Here is a 21350-nt window from a genome sequence, read left to right as displayed (position 1 = left end):
ATGGAGGTCTATGGAACAGATGCAGCATATAAGCTATATTGGGCTTTGGCTGCACAGGCAATATTTGTCAGTAGGATAAATTTATTGTAGGTTTTATATAATTCATGGGATTTGCTGACAATACAAAAAATAGAGAATATCACAAGCCTTATCCTTTAGAACCTAACAGAGCGCTTGTGTTTGAAAAACAAAAGATATAAGCAGCAGTTAGATTACTAGGTAATTTATCCACTGACAAGTCCATCAGTGCAATCAGTGGAACATCACTTTAAAATGGCTGTAAAGACATTGCTACTCACCGCTACAAAATGCCGCAGCACATATATAAGTGTGCCCTGCTGAGCTTTCTCAGACAACACCTTATGAAAAGAGGTGAACTTCTTGGTTCCAATCTCAGCATAGAGGATCACAACTGGCACATCTGTTTTATTGACCCCAAGATATGTGCGATCATTCTTGTATAAATATGGTTTTGGCCTGCAAACATTTGGAAATAGAAAGACATTCCAGAAATAAGATCATTTCTATCAAAAACATTTCTACATTCATCAAAGGCTAAATGCAGCCAGTGAAAGCATCAAAGAATAAAATTCTAATAACAAAATAACTACGTAAACTTATTATCCTTTTCAGCTCTACAGAATGAGTTTATCCACAAAGAGGGAAACAGTGTCATTTCATATTACCTTCCTGCAGCTGCCTTCAGGAGCTTCTTGATATCTTTGGTACTGCAGCTATGTTGACCATGGATGGAGACAAAAGCAGGGCAAGCTTCAGGTGGAGGCTCATCCCTGGCTATCTGTTAAGTGCAGGAGGGAGAAAAATGTTCTATAACCCACTGGCCACAACAAGATGCTAATACCTCCAGCATCTGTGTTTTGTTCCCATAAGATTTATAAACATTAAAACGCATATGATCATAGCTCTGTGATGCAGTTTCGATTAAAAAAAGAATAAATAAATACAACATGGCAGGTCTCTTTTTACAAATTCCAGCACTATATATATATATGTATGTGTGTGTAGATATATATAACACACACACACACACACACACACACACACACACACAGAACTACTGCAGAAATTAACTTCCACAACCAAAATCACAGCCTTTCACTTCTCATATTTGCTCACTGTGGAAAAAATCTTTTGGCCTCTGATGTTATGGATTCACATGAAGCATCTTTTCCCTGTCCATTCTGTCCTACTTTCCCTTCTTTCAAACCATCATGTGTTTTGACACCCCTTTTTCTCTCTCTCTGATGTCTGCTGGGTCCATATTTATGTAAGATAGGCTGAACTAAAATGGCTGATGAATTTCAGATTCATCTGTTATCAGTTATTTTGGCATTATGACAAGGCAAGATTTGAAATGTATTAATCTTTTATGTCTGAAAGTTTAGACTGAATATGGAATATTTTGCATATAAGGATATGCATAATGAGCATGTTGATAAATGCATCAGAGAGTAATACAAAAAGCAGCAACGCTCACTTTGTTTGTCACTTGTTCAATTATAGATAATAACCATTACACATTTGGATTCTGTGAGAAACCACAGAGATACACGAGTACTGTTGTGAGAAAATGAGCTATCGATGTGGAGTATTTAACACAGTGGTGTGAGAATAATTACTATCATTTAAGGCTGTGCCAAAGTAATTGAGAAAAACTTTAAGTAAGACTTGCAGACAACCCGGGGTTAAAGGGACAATGTGTTAATATTTTAGTTCAAAACATTCAAAAGTAAACTAAGATTGTCAACGGAATGTAAAGAAATAACAGTTTTGACATTATGTCAAAGACAACTATGTATTGTTGTGATACCCATTAATACCACTTTGTGCCTCAAGAGGTAACAGTCACTGTAGTATCCAGTCTGCTCTCAGTTCAACATGAGAGGATGGAGTAGTAACTGCAAGTAGGCTACAAACCTGTGTTGTTGCCATCCTCTCTCTGCAACATTCCTCCACTCTTTCCTCAAGCTCAGCTATTGATGTTGCTGCTCTAGCTGCTCTCCCTCACGTTCCTGGACCTCTCTTGGCTTGTCCTCTACTCCTGCCACCACTAATTTTGAAAGTCTACAGGCCCATTAATGCAACAGCCCACCGGGATTTGTCCCGGTACGCCCAATGGCCTGTCCAACCTGGGCACAGCGGAAGGGGAGGAGGGAGCAGGGACCAAAGAATTTCTTGTTTCTTACAATAGTTGCGGACACCCCGACTTTCCAGTAATATGCTGCCCCCTATTTGTTTGGAGTTGATCAAAAGTTGGCTAATTGTTAAGCCAACTTTTAAAATGAGATTAAACAGACAATATAACTCCCCCTAACAAGAAATTGACCTCTCTCTCATGTATTCCCAAGGTGTTTTTGAGAAGGTTTTATAATATTTAAATTGATACTATTTTGATCACAACATACCTGCTGGGATGCATGAACAGCTGGTGAGTAGGACCGTAGGGCCAGAGCAAATTTGAGAAGATTAACTTGAAGATCTGTGAGGAACTGGCCAGCCTTCTTAATGATCAAGTTATAGTATGAGCGTACAGACTCTGTAAGACACATCAATGTAGTAATGGTGAGGCTTTTAGGAAGAGAAGCACACCTGTTGTGGTGCAAAATTATTTAAAATCTATTATACTCCTCCACAATTGAAGTAAGGACTTGGTCTCAAACAACATACCTCCTTGCTTGTATACAGTGAGCTCTTTCACAGTGTCAACAAACTGCCAGAATTTCTCATTCCCATCTTCTCCAATAAACTCGCTGCATGAGAGAAAATGAAAGTGTTAGTCAGCTTTAGTAAGGAACCATAGTATGTATCCACATAACCATTTTCTGACTGCCTAAACACGTAATCATCTTCAATTTTCTGGTAATAATTGCGCACAACTTGTCTCCAGTCATGGTTCAATAATGTTTGCTGTTATATATTCTACAGTACCACACAGTCCTTACAAGCATACAGTAGGTTTTGATTACAATCAGAATATTTTCACATACACACAAAAAGCATACGCTGATGATAAAAATATCTAGTGACACTACCTACAGAGATTATACATAGTAGGTAATTAACAGTGTTTATAATAAAATAACTTTTGGCTGATATTTAAGTCCATTAAGGATCAATATTAAATTTATAAGAATACAGGAGTTATTTAACAAATTAATCAACTAATCATTGTAGCTCTAAATAAAATATTAAAAAACAAATTATAAAATAAAGACCATCTAAAGACTTTTAGAGGCAAGTTCATTTTTGAGGAGGTAGAGGGTAGAACTGAAACAATCAGACTGATTAGTTGATAGGAAGAAAATCAGGAACTATTTTGAGGAAAAAAATGAAACATTCTCTAGTTCTAATCACCAAAATGTGAATATTTTAGTCTCTGGAAGGTTACAGTGGGTTTCTTTCACTATTTTTGACATTTAATAAACAATTAATCAAATAAATAATCAGCTGATTAACTTATGATGAAATTAATCAATAGTTGCAGCCAGGGTTAACTTGCCCGGAGTCCACTCAAGCTGAGTGCCACCTCCTGACACCCACATACCTCCCGCCAGCGTTGCCAGCTCACACAGATTTGGCTTGAAACATCCATTTTCAGTCACAGTCTCATGCTGACAAAACAAATGCAGATTGTAGCTTCTTTTCTTTGACTTTTATCAAAAAGGTGCGGTCATAAAACAGCAGCAGACCAATATGTGTGTCCCCAAATTGAGAGAGAGGCTGTGCGCAATTTACATATGTCACAGAAGGGATAACTTTATTACTGACCTAAATCTCCTGAGGTAGCCCTGTGATCTTATGGTAACCTTATTAACTTAAATGATTTTTTGCACACAGAACAGGTGAGCTGTGAACAAAGCAGCCGTGCTGAGTCCAGCACCAACAAAGCTATTGGTATATTTTTATTTTCAGCAAAAATCCAAATATTGTTCTTAAAGAGTCGTAATAGATTTTTTCTGCCGTGTCAAGTGGATTACTACAGGGCGCTTTCAGTTTTGCTGCTTAAATGCAGTAATATCTGCTGTGGTGGCAAAAATGCAAGCATGGAATTTATCTAATCACTGAAATAAAATAAAAAAATAAGGCAACAAATAGTAAGTCTAAACAGGAAAACACAATTTAAGGCACTAAGCCTATAAGTAACTGTAGGTACTATATTGCCTCAGTGCAAAGCTATATCTTTTCTCATGCATGGACAGGAATTTCAATGTTTCCTGAACCATTAATGCAACAGACATAAAAAAAAAATATTCACAGTACTTCGCAGAGGTGAACTTTATTCCCCACAAATTCATTTAAAGGGTCTCTAAACCCAAATTACCAAATAAATTAATTAATTTAATTCAATTTTAATTAAAATGGTCTTGCTTCCCCCTAGTGGTATCTAGGCATTTAGATAGATTTCGTCTGAGATATCCGTCTCTGAAATTTCACCAATACAACGGAGGCAAATGGAACAAATAGAATTTAGTTTGTGGTACAGCAGTAAATTACAAACATTTAGACACAGAAACGCCTCTTTCCAGCAAGAATGCAATTGTTACTGTGGATATATCCACATCCACAGAAAACGAGGTCTACAGTTTTCATTTGAGCTTCTTTCTACTGAACTAACTGTCCCTATGAAAACTGTTTACAGTGTTCCTATACCCCCCACCCCCCACCCCCAACCTCATTGGACAAAAGCTCCCCCTCCTGAAAAATCCCAATTTAACCCCTGGTTGAGGGTACATTTGGGGGGCTCGGACTCATGACCTCGACAGTGGCTACGGCCCTGCTTATTGCAGATTTGTCTGAATGAATGTCCAGGGATGCTAAGTACCTTGTCTCCAGGAGGAAAGGCGTCATACTCCACTTGGCTCTAAGACTAGCAGTGACTCCTTTGGGTGCTGATATGGTACGGTGTATGTTCACCAGCAGCAGTGACAGCACAATAATAGTCCTCATTATTTTCGGCGCGACGTGTCATGAACCTACGGAGATCAGCGTGGGGTCAGCACAGTTCCTCTGCCTTTAGAGCGGTGCCAGTCAGTGCCACGTAGTTACTCTTAAGTTATTATCTCAAACACAACACCAGTGCACACTGACATATTAAAAAAAAACTCACATTCAACGTTGCGCAAAAAGCTGCATGAAATGAAATCAGGTCGAGATTTTAGCAAGACTTAACGTTATTTAACGTAAAGTAACTGAAGTTAACTTAGCTGCAGCATAAAGGTAATCAGCCTAGCCGTGATAGAAAACGTTAACGCTATACTAGCATGATTCAACGAACAAATATCGCTTGCTACATATGAGAGCATAATTAGAAGTACATAGCTGTTGGTTTACAAGTTTCCAATAATATATCCTTCACCCCTTAGTGATGCTGGGCGCTTCCATACAAAGCAAACGGCTTCAGGTAGGTATTTTGGGCAGCTAACTATTAACCCGTACAGCTAGCAAGCTGCCGGCGTATCAGGGTGGCTCTCGCTGACCGATACTCACATCTGAAACAACCTCAAAATTAAAAATAGTTAATGGCGTGTAATTGTTCTCAGGCACAGTTTGCCGTATTATTTACACAGACAAAATGAGAGACAATCGATGTTAAATTAATAAAATCCGACGGTAAAGTGTGAATTTACTCTGGCACGGCGACAGACAGCTACACAGACAGGCGCTGCGGGTCTAACGCTTTCCCATCGAACACTGGAGCGTGTTGTGTTGGCCAACTTCCACGGGAAACTTCTTTTAACCTGCATTTAAGTATAAACAGAAATGCGGTCCACACAGATACTTTGTCTTCAATTATAAGAATATACTAGGTTTTTATCACACATGGTTTGACTGTGGAGAACTGTTGGTTGGTTAATTGGTACGTATTCAAAATTCTTTCAAAAAAATCTGTGTACCAGTAAAACACTTAAGGAATATGCCATTATTTTTGATTCTGATCTGTACATAATCTAGTTACTGATCATTCTTGGTAAATTTCACAATCTAAATGAACTGGTTCATAACCCTGCTTTTGTCATTTTATATTTCTGAACTCAAACAATATGGCACCTTGATTAAAGATGTGAAGAACTAAAAAGCCAAGAAGACTTTCAGTCAATTTAAATGAATATAATTTAAGTTTCATTTTAAAAGTAAGTCAATAAATGGACTCCACTGGCTTAGACAAAGTTTGCACCTGTTTTTGTATGACTATTGTTGTCCCCTCAAAAAGAGAAAAAAGCTAGCTACACCACTGTAGTGAGTATGTTTGTCAGTGTAAAACTGTGTAACCACACATTACAGTTGAATGGGAGGCTTCCGGAGTCTCAGTGAAATATTAAAAAATTACAGTGTTTATTATGTTTACGATGAGCTAATGTCCAGATGTAGCCCAGCGCAGAGTATTATAACTTAACAAATGATTAAAATAACAAGTAACCATTAATAATGATCTACGTATTACTGTTATTACTTTTATTATTATTGATTAAACTATTTGTATATCAATCTAATAGTCAGTTGCCACAAAATTAAAGGGGTAATCCAACAATTTTGTATCAGATTTGATATGTATTTACTTACTATCTATCTGTAATTGTGTCATCCTGATTGTCTATACTGTAGTTTTACTATTCTGTAAACCCAAGATATATTGCATATCTGTCCTTCCTGGAAGAGTGATCCCTCCTCTGTTGCTCGTCCTGAGTTATCTTCAGTGTTTTCCTTTCAAAGGTGTTTTTTGGGAGGGAGTTTTTCCATATGTGAATCAAGGGTGTAAGGATAGGGTGGGTGTCATATGTTATACAGAAGTCCCTTGAGGCTAATTTTGTGATTTGTCATATTGGGCTATATAAATAAAACTGACTTGACTTGACTTCCAGAAAAATTGGTGATTTTATGAGAAACAGCTGTAAAAAAAATAATGGTCTAAACAAAACCAATGCAGAGGAGGCCGATATATCTTGATTTATAATCCATATGGGCCCTACAATTTCCAATTTAGGCAACCCCATATTTCATTAGTCCCTTCCTGTCTGGTAAATGCTTACATCTTTGGGACTCCATGCACCCAGTTTGTAAAGCAGGCTTTAAAACCTGAAGTTTCCATACACAAATAACCCTTTATGACATTGCTGGGGTAATTTTCCGCAGACTTTGTATAGCTTCCCCCAGAGCCACAGATGGCATTATACATCTGTTTTCACAGGCAGAATAGTACTTCCCATGACCAGTAAACTACATCCTCATGTGTAAAGTGGGTGGAATATTCCTATAATTCTTGTATCACTACTCACTACACGTCCATGCCAAGCCTTCTCAAATTCATGTCAAAGTTTTATTTTACTGTATTTTGGGAATTGGCCAATAGCAGCATTTTAAATCGCTCAGCAATGAACTAATATTGCAGCACTGTTTAATTAAGTCCACGATGAGCATTAATCAAAGAAGAATTAGGCTACTAATTACTAATTTACACGTGAAAATAGATAGATAGGTAGATAAATTCATTAGATCAGTATTTTATTAATAGACTGATAAAACTGTATTGTCTAAGGTTGCAATAGATGTGTGATTATAACCATTATTGCTGCAGAGAAAGCAACTGTTTAATTTTTAGTTGGTTCAACAAACAACAAGGTGTTTTGAGCAGATTTTAGACATTAAATTGGGCTATTTAAAAAGGTTATACTCTTAACACTGGCTACCATAAACTGTGAGCAGGAGGACAGTCTGGTGCTATCTCTTTAATCCTCAAAGGTCACACTCCGATGAATGCGCTTCAAAAAGTTACATCGGATTTGGTATTTATATGTGGGTAAATCTCCATGTTGTCTCAGTTCAGTGTCCATTTGGGCGTTTGGCTTTGCACTGTGTTAAACAAGATTATGGGATGTGGAGCTTTCCCAGCCCCACCACGACGAGGGCATAACGCATACTCGTTGGATCGGATGCAGCAGCATCCTCTCAAAAGCACTGCTTGAGCACGGCCAGTCGGACCAGCGGGACCCGCGAAGGATGCTGTAGGATGCTGCCGGAGGATCCAGCCCAGCGGTCCGAGCCGCGCGATATTTTGCTGGAATAAGTCTACCACCGAAATGAGCCACACTGCGACTTAGACTGGGATCAGCACCGGGGGGTGGGGGTGGGGGGGGGACAAAAAACATTTAAAAAAAAAAATCCCACAAAGATCAAGAGTAAAAACTCTCCCCGACTGGCTCAGTTTCAACTTGATGCCGGAGCACGGGAGTCGTCGGCACGGATGCAGCTCTACACCGGCTTCAGAAGTTGGACGGCCGAACATTTTAATGCCATGACTCTTGACTTTGGACAGGATTCCCAGCGCAGTGCAGGCGGCGTGCGGTGTTTTAGAAACCAAAAGGTGGACCTGTCCTCTTGTCCGGGTTATGTGTCTTTGGAGGGTGTTATTTGATCAACACGAGGCACTTAAACAAAATGCACATTTAGTCTATCCGAGGCATGGAGGAATATTGATCCCCGAGGAACCCATAGGTGCTACTCATTATTCACAGTAATGGAATAAAGACACTATCTTGATATGATGGATGATAGATCCAGTAAGCTCATCTTGGTTCCCATTTTAGCTGTCCTTTTTGTTATGATAGGTTATCAGTACATATGTCCCGCTGGCAGCAATTCGTGCCACTTTAAGTCTGGAGAGAATTTAAAGGGGTTAAGCCTGCTGTCCGCCCCGTACCAGGACACCGATGATTTCTACAGAGACCAAGACCTGGAGGATGACAGCCCCCCAAAACTGCCGTCAAAATTCAACTTCACCGAGAGGGACCTAGACAGACACGTGGAGTTCAACATCAAAGGGGACGACGTGATAGTGTTCCTGCACATCCAGAAGACCGGAGGAACCACTTTCGGGAGGCACTTGGTGAGGAATATTCGCTTGGAGCAGCCGTGCGACTGCAAGCCGGGACAGAAGAAATGCACATGTCACCGACCAGGGAAAGAGGAGTCCTGGCTCTTCTCCCGGTTCTCCACTGGCTGGAGCTGCGGGCTGCACGCGGATTGGACCGAATTAACGAACTGTGTACCTGTTATTATGGACAAGAAGGAGGCTCAGAGGAATAAGAGGTACATGTCTGAGTCCATGTGTTTTTGATTCCGTGTGTGTTTGTCTTGTGTGAATAAACAAAGATACAAAAAAAAACATGCTCTGTGGTCCCCATACTCTACCACCAGGGTCACAGAGCACGTGTTCAAACATTCATGCGTTCGGCGGGCTTTGTGGCCCCAAAACCACTGGGGCCCCAAGATGCATTCCACATGTAACTTTAATTTTGAAGTGTAATATTGGCACAGACTACTGTCTTGAACCTCAAAGTGAGCAGAATGGACAGGAATGGAATGGGCACAGGATGGGATGGGTGCTCTGCGTCTCCCCACTGGAGAGATATAGGCCTACAATAGTTAAAGTCAGGATGTCAGGAAAAATAGAGCCACAATGTTCTATCATCAGTTTATAGCCACAGATTGGACATTTACAGCAAGCTGCCACAAAGAAAAGCAATTACACTTATTGTAAAAAGGAAAATAATTGCAACCAATCATCCAGCAATCAGTTACCTGACTGGGCATAATGTAGTGGTATAAACTACTAAAACAGCAATCAACATAATCTTTTACTGTGCTTGACCCCTATATAAATTGCATCTGTTTGTCCTTTGTATTAACATCAATCCTTCACCATGGACGTGTTCCTGCCCTGCTGTGCTGGTGCTGTTATGCTTCCTAACTGTGCCATTAACCAAGTGCACAGAACCATTTAAAGAACCCCTTTTGCAGAAGAAAATTCATTGTTTGTGAGAGCAGAGTCCAAATGTTCAAGCACCCTGTGGTGACTTCATTGTCCCTGGATCAAAGCTCTAATTGCACCTATTGAAAACTGCTGGAGAAAATTTATGAACGCGCACACACACCCTGAATCCGTGAGGATAAATCGAAGGGATAGGGAAGGATTTTCTTCGCTGTACTTTCATCCTTTTGAATGAAGCTATCCATCTTTGTCGATAAAGGGGTCAAATTTGTGCTCTATCGTACTCAAATGTGACCCATACATCAGTACACACGACTCTCTCTGAGTCCTCGGCCTTTGTGTCTTAGTGTGATGTTTCAGAGTTCCTTTGAGTTGCTCTTGTTGGCTTACAGAACCAGTTGTTGTGCAACTTCTTCGTGTAAAATACATGCAGTATAATTACTAAAGAGGGTGCATTGTGAAGAACTAGCCACTGCATCAGTGAAAACTATGTGTGTTTTCACTCAGCAGAGTGGATGCACGTATTTTTTTAATGCAGTTAGTGTCTCTAGAGTCACTGACTTTAAATTGCATTACAGTTTAGGCTGTTCATTAATCTAGCATGTTAAAAGTCTATTAGTCAGTTTAATATCCTCAAAGATACTGGCACAAGTAAACATCAGATAGGAAAAGCACTGACCAAATGTCTTCTCACACAAGCTGGGTTTTTGAACAATAGACAATATCCTTCTCTGTTTTGAAAAATGCAATCATACACTGAATTACACGAGCACATGATTTACTCCTGCTATACCAAGTGTTTCCTTTACTTGGGAAAGTGCTCACTGGATGCGACAGCTCTTCATTTCACAGCTGCAGCATCTATTCTGCACTTACAGTCCTCTCATCCCTTGTTCTTTAGTGAGCTCCCACAGCATCTATTCTGAGACCATTCTGCCTCGACTAAGACTGTTGCTAGACTCACTATGTTAGACCCCCTTCACGAACCATCCACTGCACATGGCGCATTTACTAAGTGAGATGACTAAAAGCATTATGCAAATGTCATCTTCATAATCATTTTGTGTGTGAGCAATTCCTTAATTAATATGTCTTTAATGGTATAAGGTCAAAGTAAGAAAAAGGTCCTTGAACAGTAAAATACATCATTTGTAATAAAACACAATAATCCACTTGTTACAAAAATCTTTACTCCACCTAAGGGTGCGATGGGGAATACCAATCGTATATCACCGCCAAATTCAGATGGCATGCTCTTGTTATGCGGCTGAGAGCCTCTCAGGTTGAGTGGCTATCATTCCGCAGTCCCAGGATTTCACCTTGCCAGCTCTTGAGATGGCATCAGGGGAGGGGGGGGGGCTGCGATGGCACTGCCTGCATGGCATGGTATGGCCTTTTCAGCTGGGCAGGGTGCACAGCATGGTGAGCCAACCATGCAGCCCGGGAAAGGTCAGGTGTGTCAGACTGGATCAGTGTGCGTGTCCTGCAGCGTGGCTCCTCTGGAGTGTGCTGTCAGTCAGGGGAGAAGTGGAGCAGGCAGGCTGGCTCGCTTCCGGGGGCTTTTTGGAGAAACATACCTCTAAGTGCTGTTCTTTTAAGTTGCTTGAATGAAAATGGCTGTTTGAGCAGTTTGTTTTCCTCCCAGGCAATTTCAGAGGCCTGTACTGAAGATAGCTGCTAAAATTATTTCTAATTGTTCCATGTTCATTATCCAAATGCTTGGTCTGGAGTAACTCAGATACATATACTGTATTCAATATGACACTGGGTCACAAAACAAGGAGCTGATTTTCAAAACATACTTTTTACCAATAAATAAAGCAAGGTCTGAGTAAATCATGTACTCATAAGAGTTTTGCATGTGTAGTAAAAGGTTGTAGGTCAGTATCAAAAAATATTTGATGTTGCTTTCCACTGAATTCAGAATGAGCTTATTCCATTTCTCACTGCAATATCTTACAATCAGTCTCCATCCCTGTGCAGTCAGAAAATGTCACCGAGATAAAAAAAAAGCAAAAAAAAACAAAGGCAACACAGCTTTATTGTTACAGCTGCATGTCTGAGGTGAGGAAATGTGATTATCAGACATACAGCCCGCAGTCTCTAGTGAAGCATACAGAATAGACCTTGAATAAATCAGCTGTGTGAGACTTGCCTAGCTGCCCAATTATCCATGAATAAATGCCTTTATTATCATCTTAGTTTAATAATCACAGAATTATATATGAACGAATACCAGCCACATTCATATTAAATGTCCCTTATAGATGATATAATAGTGAAATTGTTGAAATAACAGTTCTGTCAAACCACCCCAACTGATAATTATGATACAAACCCTTTAAAGTATTATTCTGCAGATGTTTCATTAATAGTGGAATAGCCACATGAAGCCTTTGTCACACATCACAGACACTGAGAAGATGCATCTTCCGTGTAGCGCAAGGTCCCTCAACCAGAACACAAGAACATTAATGCATGAACATTACCATTCATACAAAAGTATCAGGGTTAATGGTAGGAGCACGGTCAGGGAGGGAGGACCCCTGCACACACAAACAGGCAGGCTGTTGCAATTAAGTTACTTTAATAGAATAAAGAAACGAAGAAGAACAGGTTTACAGGCAGATGGGCATGCCAGCAGGGAGGCAGGCATGCAGGCAGGTAACAGACAATGGGTAACTGAATACAGGTAGCAGATAAGGTAACAGTGATGAGTCCACAGCATGAACAGCACAAAGGGAACCACACTGAGACATGAACAAACAATCTGGGGCCTGATTGGGGGTAAAAGGGCTGGTATAAATACAAGGGAGAAAATGGGGGAAATGAACAGGTGTGTACGTGGGCGGGGAAGTTCCAGTGATTGGGAATGGCCGACAGGTGAGCAGATGGATCTGGTAACAGGAAGAAAGTCTGGGGAAATTGGGTGGGCAGGTGGAGTATGGCAGGAGACAGGGGCAGATTGGCCAGCACAAACAGGGCTGAGTCAGGAATCTGGTCACAAATAGAGACTGCATCAAGACCTGTTGGCTGAATCGAGAGATTGTTTATCTTACAGAATTTCTACAAGTGGTAATATAGTGACATTTAATGGTCAATCCTGAAACAGTGTTGAACTGATAGACATTTGATCTTTCTTCTCATCCTTTTACTGTTATAAAACAATGCATCACTTTGGTCGAACATTTACCACACAGATCCTTTAAGAGTTCAAGCACAGTCCATAGCCAGCCCATTACTCATTAATTTGTATTCGTTAGAGAGTTTCATATTTATTTTTAGTGCATCAAAGCCTTGTGTAATTAATTAGGTTTAGGTTCAGATCAGCCCACCATAACTCCTGAACTGTCAGGCATAGAAACAATTCTCTTTTTTTTTTCTTTTTTTCTTTTTTTTTGCACTCTTTCTTTAATTCAATAGATATCAGTTTTTAAAAAAAAAAAAAAAAAATTATTTATTCCTGCAAGGACAATTGCACACAGCAGCTCTCCATGACCAGGTCAATAATTACACAATAAATAATGGAAAAACATGATTAATCATACAGCTAAAACAATGCTTATAGCAACACTTTTAACACATCTACTTCTAATTCCATCCAATCATGTTCATCCAATTATATATATAACACATTTGGATAAAACTGGATAAATCAGTCAAAAGACACTATACATGTTAATTGTAAAATAATAGTAAAAATGATAAAATCTAATAATAAAACAAATAAAACAGATAAAAATAGATTAAAAACAGTAAAATAGATACAGTTATGTCATATGCAGATGCACATGCTGTTAATGTAGATGTACAAATCCTTCACAGGATGTAGGTATTCTCCAAAATTGGCATATGATTGTATGTGTGTTTTGATGCAAATCCAAATGCAAATTAAAGTATTATTTTCTTAAAGCCAGTAGGATTGCCAACTTTGGTGCCAGTGGTAGTATCAAAAGACAAAGCTACAATGTCCCAATACCCCCCAGTAAAATTAGAAATATGCTCACATGATATTGTTTCAAATGATCCATTGTTTCTTTTCCTACAGTTCCATTCATAACACATTTTGCCATTATGTGTTGTTACATGGAGCTGAGGAAGCCAACACAAAATTAACAACTGATTTGCCTTTATGCTTGTTTATGTGTTGTTACATGGATCCGAGGAAGCCAACACAAAATTACCAACTGATTTGTCTTTATGCTTGTTTATGTGTTCAGAAGCCCCAGTCTTTTTTTCTTTCTTCTTGTCTCAACCATTTTCTACTTATTTAGCAGGTACATTAATTTCCGATTTGTATAAACACCATAAACATCCAATGAAATGAATATACATACATTTAAGTGTTGGCCCTTTTTGGACAGTGTGTGCAGCCTCTATTTCATTTTATTTTACTGCACCTTCCCTTTTAACTGTGGCCTCATGGTAATTTTATGCATATGCTGATGTTGCAGTTTTTTTCAATTATAAAATCTTCATTAGCAACTTTCTTGTTGCTTATGCATAATGAATGCTCAGTTCAGAAGTACAAAGAGACCAAAGCCAAAACACGAGTAAAATGCGGACGCTCTTCAGTGCTCTCCTTTGATGAAGCAGAGAGCGAGATGTGCCCGATAAAGCAATGATAGAGGATGTCCTCCGCTGTGATTATGGATGTTTAGATCCCAGTGTCTTCAGGATTTTTATGTTGCGTGGACTGTCTGAGAAAGGTGTTTGCCAAGATGTCTATGTTGTGTATAAGAATAAAAAAGACAGAAGAAAAGAACAGAAATAGGCAACTACGACTTCCAGTTATTTTGGCTTTGTCTGTTTTCTGAACTGTTCACGCTCTTAATTTCCTTTCTTAATGGTATCTTTAATTGGAGGTTGTTGAGTTGAACAATTTGGATTTAACCTAGATGTGGAACTATCTGTGCATTTGTGTTCAGTGCTACTTCGCTAAATGGGACATGTACTGTTTATAGACACTGTCAGTCAGTCTTTTGGAAGTTGAAGGAAAATTCCTCTGTATGTTATGAAGTCTCCAGTATTACTACTAATGGTTACTCTAGCTTAGAGTTTGAATGATAGATAGCAGTGCTTTATGGGAATTATCTGCTTGGCTGGGATCATTCTTAATTCATCAGATTTCTTGGCTGTAATTACGTAACCCTTTAAGCATGTGAAGCTATGTGTATCTCACCTACTTATGCTGTGGAACTGCACATCTATTAAAGTTCCCTCCCACAGTATGTAATTCAAATTTCCTTAATTTCTACAACAATCCTGGAGGAGCAGTAAGACACAGTTATTACTGATATGGCACACTGACAACATGCCCTGATCCTTGGCTGAATAACAATTCATATCATGCCTAATAAGTGTTGCAGAGAGGGGGGCAATTACTGTGTGGTCATTACGGCTTACAGTTCTGATCACTGGACCATGCATCTCAATGTATCTACTACCTGTGCATGACATCTACCAGTTCTGGGCATCGCCCTGAATCAGCATGAGGGAGGAAGTCATTACCAGCCTGACCCTGTATTTTACATTTTGCCAACACTGACATAGATTCTTCATTTGGTAAATACATAATATCTTGTCAGTTTTGACTTCATGCAACTCATATTGCTGTTGTTTTCAATTTGCCAACACTTAGCTGAAGGTCAACGTTTATTCCCTTTCCATGGCAACAGTAGTTCAGAAAACAACTTTTGCCACAACGTCTGTTAAGTGTCTGTTCTGTCATTAGATTGCATGACGTTCATCGAGGGAGTTAGTCCACTTGTCACGTAACTGTAGATGGTAAAATTTTCATTTCCTCTGGGCAATTCAAGGCATTAAAGGATAACAAGTATTAATTCATACTTTTTTGTTAAAATACCTACTCTGTATTGGGAATGTGTTTTAGGAATATCAGTTGGCTGTGTAAGACTAGAGAGAATAGCACAGAATCTGAAACTTTAATTAAATACATTAATACCAGTAAATTGATAAATTCTCTTGTTGCGCTCGATGGACTTAGACTTTTCCTCTGTGTACTCTGAAGCCTCCTGCTGAGTCAGAAAGTGCCATTGCTAGACCTCAATGAGACACAGCGAAGCAGCAGGGTAATGGAAGCCCCCCTGACACAGATGAACCTGAAGGAAGAAAGTTTAGGGGATTTACATTTCTGGTCACATTTCTGGATGTGGGAGGCAAAGTGCTCATCACGTTGACGGGATGTTTATTATGTTTGGGGCTGAGTGTGCCCTTGCAGGCCTTGGCCTTCCATGGCACAGATATTGCTTTCACGTGTCATTAATTCAAGTCATCATTGCTGGCAGGCCTGAGCAGTAGTCCAGTTGGTTTAATAATTAAGTCTTACCTCTACAGAGAGTGCAACAGCATATACCAAGGACTTGTGCATCACCATGACAAAAGAAAATGAAACAGTCAATCTTGAGAAACTCTTTTTACCACTTTCATGGAAGAAAGTCTAAGACTTAACAAGTGAATATTTTGAGGCAGATATTCCAGTGCAGGGGTGAAGGTAAGAAGGGGAGGTGAGGCTTAACTTAACCAACTCTGAGTATTAGTTCGGGCTCAGACATTAATACTTGATAAGAGAATTGATATTATATCAAACAGATGAAGTGTCAGGGGGAGGAGTAATGAAATGAAATACCTAAGTGGTTTCTGTATAGTATCTATTTCCTTTTACTTTCTTCCTTCCATCACATTGGCTGTTTAAGTACATTCTACTTACATTTTTTCACTCTTAAAGTCAATTTTAAAAGGAAGTAGTAATTCCTGGATTAAATAGACCTGATTAATTTATCAATTAATAGTTTTTGTTAATTTCAAAACATGTGGTATAGCTGCTCTAATCAATATTTTTATATTAACGATGGATATAATGACCATATATAATATGAAAGGGGCTGCCCGTGGTAATGAACCCACAGAGATTTATCGCCCAACTCTGCAATTCCCCTCGGTTCGACAAAGCTTTATAGTGGCTTTCAGCTCATGGTTTTAATTTTATGGCACGCAACTTTTGTTACAGTCCATGCTTATCAGTCTTGTTTCCAGACCCAGCCAGCAGCTGTATTAAGCCAAAAAGGTCTGAAAACCCATTGTATTCTACCTGCCCAACAGCAAACAGCCAGACAGACGGTGGAGCATTTAGAAGATAAAGAATCTGATATTTTCTTCAGAGTTGTTAGAGAGCAAAAACAGAGCTAAAAGAGAGTGATTATTGGACTTATATTTATAAGGTGGGCAGAAACACAACTCCAAATTAATGGTGATGTGTGCAGGTTTAAATAAATATTGTAACAGCACTTTCAGGTTAAAAAAAACAACAACAAAAAAAACAGGAAGTAATACAAAACTATTATACTTTGAGATAGCCTACCGGAAAACGGGATGACATTGTGTTAAGATTATGTTACAAACGTTATAATAATCTTTGCTAAGTCTTCTCTGTAATTCTTATTCTATCACACAGTGCTTATCTGAGTAAAGATGTGTAGTACTTTGTATGAGTGTGTATTCAGTTTTGAGAAGTTTTAATCACTCTTAGGGAGATTTTTCTTTTTTTGTTTTTTGCCATGTGATGTCTCCTCTATTGGGAAGGGGATTAGTGCCCCAGTTCTATGCAGAAATCTGCTGTGTGATACATAATGCACCAAACAGGGAGCCCTGAGTTGTCTTCATACATCATTGTTCAGTGCACATTGATTGAGTAACTGAGCCCTTATAGGCTAGTGCAATATTACCGTTTTCGAAAGATGAAAAGCTTTGCCTGTATGAGTTGTAATGAGCATTTATCTTTGTCCATTTGGCTTGGGACTGTTCAAAATGTAGTATGGATGGACCTTACTGTCCTTCTGTAAAAGCCACTCTAGTTAATGAAAGCTGTGCAGCTCCCCAGAGCAGGCTTGCAGCCTCTGTGCTGCTGCTGTCAAATACTTGCTGGTGTGGCAAATATGAATCTCCAATCGTCTGATTCAGCTCTTATAGTGTGATTAAAGCCTGGCATTTGGTCAAGTGGCTGGCAGGAGCCCTTGTGCTCCAGTCACAGTTTTCTGGAAGCCAGCTTGGGTAGACTTACACACATCAGCCACAACGTTAAAACCAGTTACCGGTTTTAAGATATATATAAATATATTTATATTTCTGTATATATACACCATTCGGCCACAACATTTAAACCAGTAACTGATTTTAATGTTGTGGCTGAATGTGTTTAGATTTCTCTGTGGTAAGAAATGGCCTTGTTATATCGGGCACTGCAATGCAGAGCATTCTTTACTTTATTTTTATGGCACAATTTCAGTTTTCTCACTCAAACCAATGACACTGTGAAGAATTTGCCGTTTTCTTAATTTGATCCATGCCATCACATAGGATAAATACCCTGTACTAATTCTGAACTGTGTGCCCTCATCGACACTCAGATCCCAGACGTGCTGTCATAGAGCTGAACTCCTACTTCCCAGTCAGCGTTTGATCAGTGTGAGATCACCCCCTAGACTGAAGTAAAAAGAAGAGAGCGAAAGCACCTCATACTGATCTAGTTAAATGTAGCCATCAGTGTGATGACTATGAGTCAGCTGGTGCAGCATTTCGAAGAGTCTGTGTTTAATGTCCCCGTGAGGCCTGTTTGTGCCTGAGCCACACAAGTGTTCCTGTTATCAGAGGGGCAATTAACTTTGGCTCTGTTTTCCCTCTAATTGAGAAAAGAACATTCTACTTCTGTATTATAAACAGTCCATAAAAAAGTAATCGAGCAAAACTAAAAAGATTTTTACCATAAATTCTTTAGTATTTGCTGATCAGGAGCTGCCTGATCAGCAAGTTCATGAAAATTGCTTTGAAGACTCTGGTTGCTAGCTTTATACCACTGCTATAGCTTTCGTGCTGTCTTGCAAATAATATTTGGCCCTTTAACCAGTGTCACCAATTTTTAAATGCATGGCTCAATTTAACAGAAGAAAATGTGTGCTTTATGCTTTAGTTAGAGCTTGTTTTTGGTGCATAGCATCAATTCCAAGAATCACTTCAAAGAAGCAGAAAAAAAAAAAGAAAAGAAAAACAATCATATAAACAAGGCAGACCTGGTTAGCCTCCTCGTTAATTCACTGGGGGAATTTCCTTGCCCGTGTTCGTGCGTGTGTGTTGTTCATACAGATTGAAGTATCAAACAGTGACGTGGGAAATGGCAGCGGAGGTGCCTAGCTTTGTTATTTCTCAATTGATACCCGTAAGACCTGATGAGGGGACAGCCCCAGTAATAACCACCTCTGGAGTTGATTTATTATAACAACCCGGAGAAAGGTCGTCTGTGCTTATCTGGGGCGAGCTGTTGACAGGTCAGTTATACTGTGGGGCGGCTAGCTGAGGCTACCTGCCTCACACTGCTCCCCAATTTGGATTCAGTGGTTGACTGAGCACCTGGCACACTTAAAGTGTAAGCACAGGTAGAGTCACCTTCACATGGACTAATCTTGTTCTGCAAGAATGTGCCAACCCAACGCCTTCTGGCATGTAGGCTTAAAATGGTAATAAAATGCTTATCCATAAAATATATTCAATCAATAACATCTTTAGTGCTGATGTCTTCTGCATCTTTCCTGTGCTGCTGCATCATTCAGACTTGCTGTGAGAGAGATTTGAATAATCTCACTGAACAGATTGCAGTCCAGATTGCCTCTTAAATTCTTGCATTTATAAATAGGTGCTTGTTCCTGTTTTATTTTGCCAAATTATTATAGATATTTGATCAGCCAGTGTCCATCTAATTTATGGAGACTTATTTTCATCAATGTTAAATATATGATTTAATATAAAGCCACCATATGAAAACAAAAGCCCCTTTTAATTACTTAACAAAACAGTGTTTTAGAATTTAGGAATTCCCAACCAATCTGTAATACTGTCTGGTGTGACTATCTTGAAACTGTTATATATTTTAACATCTTTTATATTTTACAGAGGCAGAAAGCATCAGATATGATGTGTTTTGTTTTATGTTATGGTGACTAAACAATAGTTTATTTCCCACAGGAAAAGGATTTCCACCTTTGAATCAATTTCTGTTCACAAACACCAACAATATTGCAGTATAAATTGGATCCCAGGCCACAGTATAATAAGTATGGATTGAAAATCTGTCCTAACAACAGTACGGCACCGGAGAGCAGAGGAACATCTTGCGGCATCACAGAGTGCTGGTGTGGAACAAATAGCATTATGTCGCAGCACGTGTCGTGATACAGTACATCAACCTCATCATAGGACTACGATGTCCCTCAGTGTGAGTCGGTCCTCTCAAGGTGCCAGATAAATGGCAAAAAAAACCCGAGCTTTAAATCCCACTTACAAATCCGGGGATCATTTAAGTTCTCATCAGTCCTCATTCTGCAACGGAGAGTGGACATTGCTTCATTCATCATTCGGTGTAAGCCTCTCCTCTCTTGTTTGGAATCTGAGCTGTGAATTTATTTACTTTCTCTTCAAGGGTATTGAAAGGAACTTGTCCTAACACTGGAGGCATTTGTTTCACTTGTACTGCCAGGCATTTCTGTGAATCATAATAACTTACAGAGGGAGGAACAATATTAAGTGTTTTTGAGTGCTTCATTTTGAACAGAACACAAGAGTTATCAGCAAATAGCTTTTTCCTCTCAATGTCATCATGAAGCAGATTATGCCTTTGTTAAATATTTCAAGATTTCAGCGGCACAAACCCATATATATTAATGCAATATGACATAAATTAGCATTGATTCTAGTTCCCACATACCTACAAAAGCCAGTATATTGAAAAAGCTGGGTGTGTTGAGAGCTTTCAGCGCCAACGTGCAGAGACGTTGCAGGGTCGTTTCAGGCCCAGGAATGCAATGCAGGCTGCCAACATGACTAATGGGGCTAACCTATCCCCTATCGACTTGCACAGAAATACCCAGGGATTGATTTGACTGGTTATGCCACTTCCATAATCTCCCCTCCAATGATATGGTTTCACGGCTATTTGTAAAACTGCTGCTGTAGCCATTTTTTAATGTCAGTTGTAATCTCAAATTTGATCATGCAGGCTCAATGTGGAGCCATGTGTCGAGTTACTCTTTTAAATTCAACCTACTATGTCACCTCTGCATTAAAAGACTGGATGAATATATTAATTTTTCGGATGTTTACAGGGTAATTGTAACAAAGGCTTATAAGTTTAAGTATTTAATGTTTTTATACTGAAATAACAGCTTATAAATGATGCATTTAAAATATCCTATGTGATGTGACATTACTTGATTTTCAGGGTCTTACTGTTTCCATTTTGACCACAAAGTTAAAAGGAAAGAAGCATTACAAAACATTTAGTTTAAAGACAGGAAAAAAATGGAGGCTAAAGAAAAACAGGTATGCAATTTTCCAAGCTGTCCCGCTGAGACGACTTGCAGTCATTTCTGCTAGTGTTTTGTTGTTTCCTCTTCATTATCACTGCTCAGGTTACTTGAGTTATTCATGGGACGTCTTCAGCACTCAGAGTATGAAAAGAGATTTAAAAGACTTATCACAGGGTAAAGGTGCAGGC

At 39.2% G+C, this 21350-nt stretch overlaps 2 protein-coding genes across 9 annotated transcripts in view; one reads left to right on the top strand and one right to left on the bottom strand.

Moving 5' to 3' along the window:
• uggt2 (UDP-glucose glycoprotein glucosyltransferase 2) overlaps positions 1–5720 on the bottom strand; it is a 39962-nt gene extending 34242 nt beyond the window's left edge. For 3 of the 8 annotated variants that reach the window (XM_040147770.1, XM_040147776.1, XM_040147775.1), the window contains exons 1-5: positions 4844–4968; positions 2689–2771; positions 2427–2557; positions 687–799; positions 300–477 (exon numbers count right to left, since the gene is read on the bottom strand). In XM_040147770.1, the coding sequence (XP_040003704.1) occupies positions 300–477; positions 687–799; positions 2427–2557; positions 2689–2771; positions 4844–4968 (630 nt within the window). The other 5 variants (XM_040147777.1, XM_040147769.1, XM_040147771.1 and 2 more) reach the window with 4 other exon arrangements.
• A 2497-nt stretch (positions 5721–8217) lies between these two features.
• Positions 8218–21350, top strand: part of hs6st3b (heparan sulfate 6-O-sulfotransferase 3b) — a 56169-nt gene continuing 43036 nt past the window's right edge. The window contains exon 1 of the mRNA XM_040147779.1: positions 8218–9105. Within this exon, the coding sequence (XP_040003713.1) occupies positions 8558–9105 (548 nt within the window). The 5' untranslated portion in view covers positions 8218–8557. The remainder of the gene's footprint in view (positions 9106–21350) is intronic.

The sequence above is a fragment of the Xiphias gladius genome, chromosome 16, assembly GCF_016859285.1.
Source record: "Xiphias gladius isolate SHS-SW01 ecotype Sanya breed wild chromosome 16, ASM1685928v1, whole genome shotgun sequence".
Taxonomy (NCBI): Eukaryota; Metazoa; Chordata; class Actinopteri; order Istiophoriformes; family Xiphiidae; genus Xiphias; species Xiphias gladius.
This window is presented reverse-complemented; position numbering and strand designations above follow the sequence as displayed.